Source organism: Symsagittifera roscoffensis, chromosome 2, assembly GCF_963678635.1.
Source record: "Symsagittifera roscoffensis chromosome 2, txSymRosc1.1, whole genome shotgun sequence".
NCBI lineage: Eukaryota > Metazoa > Xenacoelomorpha > Acoela > Convolutidae > Symsagittifera > Symsagittifera roscoffensis.
Window position 1 is genome coordinate 4112964 of NC_087063.1, and position 11549 is coordinate 4124512.

At 40.1% G+C, this 11549-nt stretch overlaps 1 protein-coding gene across 1 annotated transcript in view; it reads right to left on the reverse strand.

Moving 5' to 3' along the window:
• LOC134839570 (protein dispatched homolog 3-like) overlaps positions 1 to 11549 on the reverse strand; it is a 45643-nt gene that overhangs the window by 31548 nt on the left and 2546 nt on the right. The window contains exon 3 of the mRNA XM_063855163.1: positions 70 to 242. Coding sequence (XP_063711233.1) covers positions 70 to 242 — 173 coding nt within the window. The remainder of the gene's footprint in view (positions 1 to 69; positions 243 to 11549) is intronic.

Sequence of the window (11549 nt, forward strand, 5' to 3'; positions counted from 1 at the left end):
TCAGTCATATAATTTGCTTTCGAATCCCTTTAATGATGATCAAATATTTTGATCGAACGGGATGATCACCTTTGTGGTGTAATAAATGTAGAAGTTTGTAGATATGAATCTCTGTCTGTAGATCGACCTTGACCTTCTCGTTCGCATTTGAGGCTCATCGCTTTCTTCCGAAAAACCAGAAGAGCCATCATCCCGTTTTCTTCTGTACTGCATCTCTCCTTCTCTGGACTGCTGCGCCTGACCTGGTAAAATTTTAGATGTGACTATATTATAAACAAGAAAACTCGTTAGTCCAGGTCTTATAAAGATTTATTCATTTTTTAATGACAAGTTTTCAAAACAATAACGCCCTAATTTGATTCGAAATTTATTTTTGAGGTATAATCGTTTTTAAAAGTAAGCAAGACCATATTTTTTGAAACGCTTTCAATCTTTATTTAATTAGATAAACAAAACCTTAAAATAATCATTTTTGACAATTGTTGAATCCGTCATAGTTTTGACAATGATATAAATTATTTGGGATGGAAAACTGGGTAAACCGAAGGAAAAGGTTTAATGATTTTCCGGTTGCTCGCAGTTAAGTAAAACTATTAAAACTCAAGCTCGAAATTCATTTGCAACAAAAAAAAACATAACAAACTGACAGTTGAAAAAATGTCAATGAACGCAAAGAAACAGAAAAAAAAATGACATGACATGTTTGTGAAGAAAAAAGTCAATTTTAGAGTTTTAAACTGAAAAATAAATGATCTTGAAGCTTTGTGATTTTCAAGAACAGTCTATCCTCGACAGTTTTTTCATTAAATTTACTCAATTTGATAAAACTGGATCAATCGGTTAAAAATTTTTTCCTCTGAGAGATCTGAAAATTAAAATCCACTTTCGAAATTAGAAGCTAGTCCCATTTTTGTGATCTTCACGCTTTTGCTGTTCAATATTGGAGTTTACCTTCCTTTTATTAACAGAAACAATGAAACAAGATTGCTCGTATCTGCTTTAGGTTCTATAGCGTAGTATTCGTTTTAAACAAAATTAATAACTTTTTTTTAGAGTTTTGATGAATTTTTTTAATCGAGATTTTTAAAAATAACAATCCCCCAACACGCTATGTAAGTTATAACGTGAGAGATTTTGCATCTAGCAAACTATTAAATAGATCAAATGTCATGCCTCAATTCAATTTGGAACGATTTTTCAGACAGATAAAAACTCCCCTTACGAGTTATTAGCACCAATTATATTGCGTGTTAGGTATTCGTAATTGGCAACCCACTAGTTTTACGAAAGAAAGCTTTGAAAAGTTACAAAAGACGTCTTTACAAAAAAAATTACCTAAAATTACAAAGAAATATCTTTTTTAAATATCGCTGAAATATCTTCTAAGTTTTGATCTCAGGAAAACAATACCTTTCGAATGTTATAAAATTAACTTGTCAAAAATAGCTGGTTAAATAGTTGAATTTTTCTGAAGAAAAAAAGCCTTAAAGATAGCCGGTCACTGCGCAAATAGCACAGAATGTTTTGACTATAGTCTCAAAAAATGCAATATTTTTTGTCAAGTAAGTGGTTTTTTTCTTTGTGTTGTGATGGTAAGATCTGAACAAAAAAGCAGAATTAGGTATATTTGACAGTCATAGTCAACTAAGCCAAGTGGAAAACAGTTTCTGTAGAAGATGACTATAAAAAAAATGTTCTATTTTTTGCATATATTTTTTGAAATTTTGAAGTTTTTGATTTGCGCTAAAACTTTTCAAAAGCTATTTTCATTCGATAAACACTATTTTTTACGGCCTAAACTGAACTTAAATACGCTATTGTAAACCTGGAAACCTTATTTTGACAAATCTTATTAGCTCGAAACGAGACCAAAAGTAGAAAAAATTTCAAACCGGTATTTCTCGACACTGAGAAACAGTTTTCATAATTTTTCGATGAATCACGATTGAAAAGTTTTTTTTATGATATATATATATATATATATATATAACTCGACCCATTCCGATGATTATTCGAGGTAACTGATTTTGTCTGGAAAACTGTTGCAGCGCAAATGTAAATGTGCGAGAGTATAAATGCATAAAAATGAACCAAAATGTAACAACCATAAGCACAGTTGGCCAAGCGGACTAAGACAAAGTAACGTAACATAACAGTTGACGTAGGTTCGAGTCCCCCACCTGCCCATGTATTAATATACTAAAAAAGGGGGTTATATCCTATTTTAACTGGTTTTTGAATCTAATTCGGTTCAGCCTTGATTGAGGCTGACCGCTAAAAAAGAGCAATTTGTCTCAAGGACATTACCGACCGGTTCTTGTGGTTAGCTTGCGCCAATTTGTTTTTGAAGCTGTATTGGTGAAGTTATAAACTTGTTTAACTGCAAAATTTGGATGAAATTTAGCTAGCATGACTGATGAATTTTGTATTGCCGAGAATACAAATTTCTTATTGATATTTCGTTTTTAAATCATACTACGGAGATTGAGCCCGCACATTTTGGCGCCCCACAAGGGATCCCGAAGTCTTTCTTTCACGAAGTCAAAACACAAGGGACATATCGGGAAGCGATAAGAATATGCAAACAGCTGCACCGATAGAGCGATAAACCAGGCTCAGCGTCGCACAACCACTCTGAGAGGAGTAGCAGCCATGGCCAACTTTCGGTCACTTCTTTCCCGTCTGCCAGATCAGTCATCCGTCACCTACACTCCGCCATCACCTACTAATTTAAACCGAGCCGACTCAGATTTATTGGATTGCTCAGTTAGCTTAATGGATACCCTGGATACCTTGACGTAAACGGCTCAGTCAATCAGTACGCAAATAACGCAACTCCCGATCTTCAACTCACTTCTTCTGGGTTTCATTTGGCGAAACGGAGGCCTAGTAACAGGTGTCGTGTTTTGTCCCGCTCGTGACTGGACTGTGACAATCCTCAACCGGTGCCACCAATCTCCTAATTCTATATGAACAATGACCTGATGCCACTACCCTGCTGATGGAACGTTTGCGTACCACGAGCAGTAGATGGTATCTAAGATAACAAACTCTTCCTTCGAACCAGCTATCAAGATCTTCAGACAGGGGTCAACTACAGACTTTTTGTGTGAGTGAGAGAAGTTATTGCTGGACAATTCCTCTGCGGCCGACCAAAAATCTGATAACCCGAAACCGGTGGCCGCCCAAACTCCAAAACTGTAAGAAGGTTCCAAAACTTTTTAGAAAGTCTTTCCATTCGTGCTATAAACTTATTTACGATGTCATATATGTTCAAAATTTTTCCGCAAGCTAGCAACCGGTAATTTTTCTCCAGACAAAATTTTGGAAAGTTCCGTTGAACTGAAATAACTTACAATCGGTACTTAGTCAATTTACTTGGCATTATTTCTCGATACCAAAATTTTTTAGATATTTGTGAATGGAATATTAATCCGTGAAATCGGAACATAGATATGAGGTACTAGACTAGTTTTTTTGGATTGGTTTACGACTCGAAGCTGCTGACCAAAATTTTTCGAAAAAATTTTGGGAAAAAAGTAAAAACTTGCCAGAAAATCCTCAAAACGTCCCCAGAGTTCTGCGAAACTGTGCTGTAACATGACACATGACACCAACCTTCTGGTAAGTGGTCTGGTAGCGAAATATCAGGCAAATTAATTTGAGTTTTTTCATCCTCAGGTTTTTCCGCGTGTGTTGTTGGAACTTAACCAATTTGCCTGATCCCCCACCCACCATTAGTGAAACTAAAAGCCAGTTCGCTTCAAGTAAATCTAAGCCGTTTCAGCCCGTCCGATTATTGACTTCGTTGCGCGACACTAATGTTAAGTTGTCAGGTACGGCGATATTAAGTGAGCTAAGTTGAATTCTTCCATCCTCGGGTTTTTTCCGTGTGCGTTGTTGGAGTTCAACCGACCTACTTAATTTCCCCACCCCATTGGTACTTAAGCGTAACGTAGCCGTCGCATAGGTCTCTTAAGTGTATGGTATTCATTCTAGGAGCTAGTTCCTTGGATCACGCGCTCCGTATACTATCCGCACCGTCTCAAAAGCGTGTGAAAGAGACTTAATTCACAAAGCCCGTATTAAGCTTTAACTTTAACGCCAGGGACTCGCAGAAAACTATCCAATATTATCTGCACCACTTTTTATCGAATCGGAAAGATCTAGTTATTTGGCACGACGCCGTAAATAACTCCATTAGTAAGCACCGCAGTACCAACAACCGTAGTTTGAGTACCGACAAACTTAAGAGCCTTCTTTTGAGATACAAGGAGAATATTACCGCTATTGTATACTGTCGCCGCAACGGTACGGACAATATAGAAAAAGAGTTGAAAAAGACAGGTATTCTCGTTCTTAACATAGCTGAGGATTTTATCTCAAAGCGAAAGGCCAAAGACCAAATACTTATCGAAAAGTATAAAGAGCTGCATCAGCCTCCTTCCCTTGAGTTGAAGACTCTGTTGTTACTTAGACGATACGGTGCTGACCTAAGTACACTAAAAGCTAAGAAGAAGCGGAACCGTTTGTCGCCTAAAAATTGTAGAGCGATTCACAACAGACTTAAAGCGTTAAAACTTCAAGTTACTCGCCCTTGTAAGTTATTGATGTATTAGAGTATTTTGTGGATTTACTTGAGTGAAAATAAAGTATTTTCTGAGAGTCGTTTTTTTTCTGAAATTATTATGCATGGAAGTTAAGTTTCAGAAGAAAATTAAGAAGTTGTTTGAGAAATGTAGAAATCCCAAAAACGAACTTTATAAATGCCACGAAATAATTTTAGAATACATAGAGAATCAGAGTCGTTGCTCAAAAATTGATACTTATATTGAAAAATGTAGGAACTATATAGAACAAGCGGTTGAGCTAAATAGTGAGTTGATTGATATGGCTGCAAAAAGTGCCAATCCCGACGAATTGATACCGGCACAGGATATGTGGCTTCATAAGTTGACTCAAAGCAACGATAAAGTTCTGCAGGAAGCTATCACATATAAAACAAGTTTTGAGGCAGTAACAGAGCCGGAAAAAATAGATAGCAGCTCAAAAGTTTCTCATCATTCTGAAAAAAGTGAAAAACCCCAGTCGCATAAAACAGATACCCGCTCTAAGTTGTCTCATCGAAGCAGTCGACATCAGCAATTGGGTTCTCAGAAATCTAATTATACCGCCGCTCCGTCGAAAACACTTTCTGAGAAAAAGCGCAACTTAATGATTTTAAAGAAACAACAAGAGGTACTTGAGAGGCAGGCAAAGGTATCATTAAGACTGAAAGAGCGGAAAAACAACATGAAACAATATTTTTTAGAACAACAAAGCAGATTAGAGTTGGAAGATTTGGCTGAAGAACACAGGATAAAACTGGCAGAAATTGACTTGAAAGGGCTTGAGTTAGAAGATGAGTTGTCGGAAATCAGTGAGAATGCTGAAGAAAGTGGTTTAACTCAAATCTCTCCACAACTAACAATAGACGAATAGGATCGTACGCGTCACTGGGTCGAATCTGTCGACCACAATCAGCCTGATGCTGTTGTAGTTCCCAATCAAAAGCAGCACGTTCGTTCAACAGCTCCTGAGGCAACTTATCCTGCATCAACAAATTCCTTGGTGTCATCAAGTTTTACAGGAGTGAATAATAGCCAGGCAGCTTCTAGTGATCCGAGATTGTATTATAGTAGCCACATTCACGGACAACAAAATAATTTGTCGAATTTGGTCCGATCGCAGGTTTCCGTTAACAATCCAGTAGGGTTACAGCAGGTCATTCAACCTGTTTCTAATAATTTGCCTCTGCAAACTTTTCTGTCCACTCATCCGGTGCTAGGCAATCCAAAACACAGGGTCAGTAGTCCCGGTAACTTCTGAAAACTTTTTTGCTCCACCAAGGTCTGCAGAAGTTCCTTCTGGTGTAGCACCGTTCGTTCCTGCATCAACAGCAATTAGTCAGGTTTCTTTAAGTCATCAAACTACAGGATCAGTAGTAGCTGGCCACCAAGCCCCTGTAAACCCATCACAACAACATATGGGTGTTCCCGTTAGTAGTTATAACTTTTCAAATGACCACTATAATCCTTATAGTAATTTGTGGAGACCAGCTGTTGCTGCCCCTTTAATGTCAACTCAACAGCACTACGTTCCTTCGACAGCTGTTTTTTCCGCAGTAACTCCGATTGTTCCTACGAATAATTTTGTTCCTTATACAAGTGGAGGGACTGTGTTCTTTGCACAGCTTGAAATTTCTTCACATGCTAATCAACCGTTCGTTCCTGATTTTCACTGTAACTCTTTGAGTTACACAGAGCCAACTCCCGGTGATTCACCTGGTGCAGACGTCGAGCGTCCACTTTCGACCCGAGAGTTGGTTAATATACTCATGCACAGCCAAAAAGATCATCTCCCTGAGTGGAAGCTGACCCAGTTCGATGGCAACCCACTTAATTGGCATGAGTGGTTTGGGCAGTTCATATCGACGGTCGATTCAGCCATACTCAGTGACGATGAAAAGCTTACCTATCTGAAAACGCTTGTAGTTGGTAAAGCAAAATCCGCAATCGCTGAGTATAGCTATAGCGGAGTGCTATAGCGGAGTGCTCATCCAGATAAATTGAGTAATTTTCAGCCGCTGAAAATGCATAACTCGGAAAATGTAATTAGCTTTTCTTCTACAATTTCTGGACTGGTTGCCGTATTCAAGTCTTTATCTATTAACGATGACCTGAAAAGTGTTAACTTACTGAATCAGGCTGTGAGTAAGCTTCCACCAAACCTTAAGGAAGCATGCTCAATGCAAACCGTAGGACGCCAGTGGTCTCGACCAACTCTGCTAGATTTCAGCGAATGGCTTAAAGAAAAAGCGGAGGGTCATGAGAGGCTAAAAACAATTAATTCTAAGGTTAAGCCTGAAGAACCAGTGAAGCAAAAAGTAGGCACGAAAGTGCTTGCTAGTAATGCAAAAAAAAGTGATAAGACTAAGAAAAAACCAAATTTCCCTCCATGTTCTTAAATGTAAAGGTCAACACGCTGTTTGGAATTGCGCCGTATTCAAAGAGAAAAACGCTACGCAACGAGCGAAACATGTAGCCGAACAAAAACTTTGCTTTGCGTGTTTACAGAGCAATCACAGTTTTCGTAATTGTAGCAAGGCCAGAAAGTGCCCCAAGCCAGATTGTGAAAGCACGCACAACGTGCTCTTACATGGAGCTGAGAAATTTTTTCCTCCTAAGGATACTAAAAGTTCCCCGGCGTCAGGTAACGCAAACACTAAACATGTATTGACTAACGCTGCCGTCGGCGATATTCAGGAGTCAACTAAAGGCCTTCTGCCAGTTGCATTACTCGACGTCTCTTCGGATGCGACGATTACTAATGCCCTAGCTCTTTGCGATAGTGCTTCCACGCACTCATGGAAATCCGCCGATCTCGTAAAACGCCTCCATTTGGTTGGCACTACAGTTAACCTCGCCATAAATGGATTCAATTCCACGAGCTTGATGAAAACTCATCAAGTAAGTTTTCACGTTTCCGCCGAAACGATTAATAGTGAGTTTTCGTTTTCTTTTCGAGCTTTTGTTAAGGATCATATTCGCATTGGATCGGATAGCATAAGTATTCCTGAATTACTTGAGCCGATCGTAAGTGGTATCTCCCGCATCACCCGGTGTTGAACCCGAATAAACCCGGTAAGGTGAGCCGAGTCCTCAATGGGGCATCGAAGTGTCATGGCGCTTCCTTGAACAAATCTCTGTTGTTTGGCCCGGATCTCCTTCAAAACCTCATTTTTGTACTGTTAAGATTCCGTCAGCATAAATATTTCGTTTCAGCTGACATTGAAGGGATGTTATTACAGGTTGGAGTCCGTGAAGAAGATCAACCTTCTCTTCGTTTTTTGTGGCGGGAGGACCCCACATCAAGTGTGGTAGTTCACCAATATACGCGTCACATTTTTGATGCTCGTGACTCGCCGACTTGTGCGAATTTTGCTTTGCAGAAGACTGCATCGGATAACCAAGCTGAGTACCCCGAAGCTGCTTCGGCTGTTGTCCAGAAGTTTTATATGGATGATCACCTGGATTCTTTTCAAAACAGGGATGACGCCTTGAAACTAGGTAGGGATTTAATCTCGTTGCTTAAACTAGGTGGGTTTCGTCTGACAAAATTTGTCAGCAACGTGCCCGACGTAACAACCGCTCTTGATCCGGACAACCGTGAGTCAAATTCTTCTGTTAAAGATATTTGTGCGAGTCCAGACCAGTCGTCGCATGTTCTCGGTCTTAAGTGGGATCACGTAAAAGATACCTTAGTCGTTAGTAGAGGGGTTGATCGTCCACTAGACAAAGCAATCACTCAGCGTACCGTGTTGAGTTTTGTTTCCTCAGTTTTTGGTCCAATTGGGTTAGTGGTTCCATACACCGTGAAGGCTCGCTTTCTATTAAAAGATATCTGGCAAATCAGCGGTCAAAAATGGGACGATATTCTGCCAGAGGAAATCAAAAAGCAATTCCTTGAGTGACACTCAGGTCTTCATTTGTTAGGTTCTCTGACAATACCTCGCAGCTATTTCACTGAGCCTTTCGACCGAATAGAACTTCACATGTTCGGTGATAGTTCGCAGGATGTTTTCTGTGCCGTCGCTTTCCTTCGTGCGGGACTTTCTAGCTCCCATCAGACCGAATTAGCCTTTGTGTTTGGCAAAACCCGCGTCGCGCCTATGAAAGCGCTTTCTATTCCAAAATTAGAGCTTCAAGCGGCTCTTCTTGCAACCCGCTTAAAAGAAGAAATTTTGAAAGGTCTTACTTTCAAAGTTACGGATATTTTCATGTGGACAGATAGTACCACTGTTCTTCAGTGGCTTCACTCTTGTAGTAAAACTACCCGTTATTGTTGGTAATTGCACTGGTGAGATTCTGGAGTCTACCACCACTGATCAGTGGCATCACATACTTAGCGGTTCTAACCCAGCTGATACCGGTACACGAGGGGTTTCTTCGAAAGCCCTCAAGGAAAGCAGCTGGGTTAATGGCCCTAGTATACTGAGAACAACCGATTGGCCGTTCAAGCCCGATACAAGGGTTATTGATAAAATAAGACTAGAAGGAACATCATGTGATATCGACATTTGTCTGGAAAATTCATCAATTTTCGTCGTCGATGTTTTGACAGAAAAAAATCTTCCCTTCGGAAAATGGGAGATATCCAATTCAATTATAAAATACAAACGCTTAGTAGCATGTTTGTTAAGATGGCTGCCATCCCATAAACATTTCCGGTCGAGTATAATAGAAATTACAGACCCGTATGAAATGGATATTGCTGAACAGAAGCTCATTTAACTGTCCCAGTGTGAGACATTCCCTAGTGAGCTAAAACTACTAAGATCTGGTAAAGTTATCTAGAGGAATAGTCGGATCGCCAAGTATTTGCCGTTCATTAGACCAGCTGGCATCCTTCGCTCGACTGGGCGCATCAGCCGCTTGGTTAATTCCGATTTCGATAGCAAGCATCCGATTATACTTGATGCACGTCACGCGGTTGTTCGGTTATTGGTTCAGCACTTGCACGTTAGGAATTTCCATCAAGGCTTGGATTACATGCGTGCGGTGGTTAATTTGAAGTACGTTGTGTTAAATTTGCGATGGTTGCTGCGAAACATTGAGAATACTTGCGTTGTGTGCCGAAAACGCAAAGCGCAAACCGTAACTCATATTATGGCTGATCTGCCCATTGAAAGGCTGGGTTACAAGCAACCTATTTTCTCTAACACAGGTGTTGACTACTTTGGGCCGTTCCTAGTTCCAATCCGGAGAAGTACGGAAAGAGGTGGGGTTTTTTGTTCACCCTGTCTCACCACTAGAGCGGTGCATATTGAAGTGGTCCCCTCACTCGACACAAGCTCTTGTGTGATGGGCGTAGAGAGGTTTATTGCACATCGCGGTACTCCGACTACCATCATGTCCGACAACGGCACGAACTTTGTTGGTGCTCAGAAAGAGCTCTTAGCTTGCGTTGAGAGTTGGAACATGCTCGCACCCGCTGTTTTTGTTCAGAAAGGGATCAAGTGGAAATTCAATTCACCCAGCGCACCGCACTATGGTGGCTCCTGGGAGCGATTAGTTCGGAGTGTCAAGCGTGTTTTGTATGACATCCTAGGCAACCGAAGAGTAACTGAAGAGATTCTAAGAACCACGCTGTGCCTTGTTGAGCAATCACTTAACGCTAGACCGATAACAGCCGTTAGTTCCAATCCGCTAGAACTAGAGGCGTTGACCCCGAATCATTTTATCCTTGGTCAACAGGCAGCGAGTTTTCCGTCGCTAAGTTTCGAAGAAAACTTCGACCATAAGAAGCGGTTCGCCAGAGCGCAATCATACGCTAACGCAATATGGACACGGTGGATGCGGGAATACGTTCCTTCCCTCAATAGGAGGGCAAAGTGGCACAACCAGTCAGACGTTAATTTGAAAGCCGGTGACTTGGTTTGGGTCATAGAGCCTGACACTCCACGTGGACATTATCCACTCGCACGTATTCTAAGACTGCACTATGGCAAGGACGGATGCGCGAGATCCGCCGACATAAATACCGTTACGAGCGAACTGACCCGCCCGACCGTAAATTTCGCTCCCGTTCTTCCTTGTTTAGGGGTGGAGGATGTTGCAGCGCAAATGTAAATGTGCAAGAGTATAAATGCATAAAATTGAACCAAAATGTAACAACCATAAGCACAGTTGGCCAAGCGGACTAAGACAAAGTAACGTAACATAACAGTTGACGTAGGTTCGAGTCCCCCACCTGCCCATGTATTAATATACTAAAAAAGGGGGTTATATCCTATTTTAACTGTTTTTTATACTAATTCGGCTCAGCCTTGATTAAGGCTGACCGCTAAAAAAAGAGCAATTTGTCTCAAGGACATTACCGACCGGTTCTTGTGGCTAGCTTGCGCCAATTTGTTTTTGAAGCTGTATTGGTGAAGTTATAAACTTGTTTAACTGCAAAATTTGGATGAAATTTAGCTAGCAAGACCGATTAACTTTGTATTGCCGAGAATACGAATTTGTTTTTGATATTTCGTTTTTAAATCATACTACGGAGATTGAGCGCGCTCAAAAACAAAAGAAAAAAAATACACCCGAATTTATAATTCTTTTCAAATGGTCGAAAAAAACAACAAAAAAATCATCACGACCTATCTAAAAGTACTCAGTAATTTCATCAACTTTTAAAATGTTTATGACAGCTTAATTTTCCATATGTTTTAAGTTTGCGCAAACAATTAACCACTCTTGATGCTATCTAAAACATTGCTGGTGTTTAATTCGAAAGTATTTTTTAGTTCGAATGTCAAGCACGGAGAAGTCTAATACAGTCTGATTGTCGTTTTAATGATGATATTTCGGGTTTTCAAATATCAATTAATCGGGTTTTCTATTGGTGCTCTAATCTTGCTCTGAAATAATTCCAAATTGAATTTAGCAAACCCAACTGTCCAAATAGTGTGTCAGAAACTTAACAAAACTGCTAGTATCAGGTCAACAAATGATAGTTAA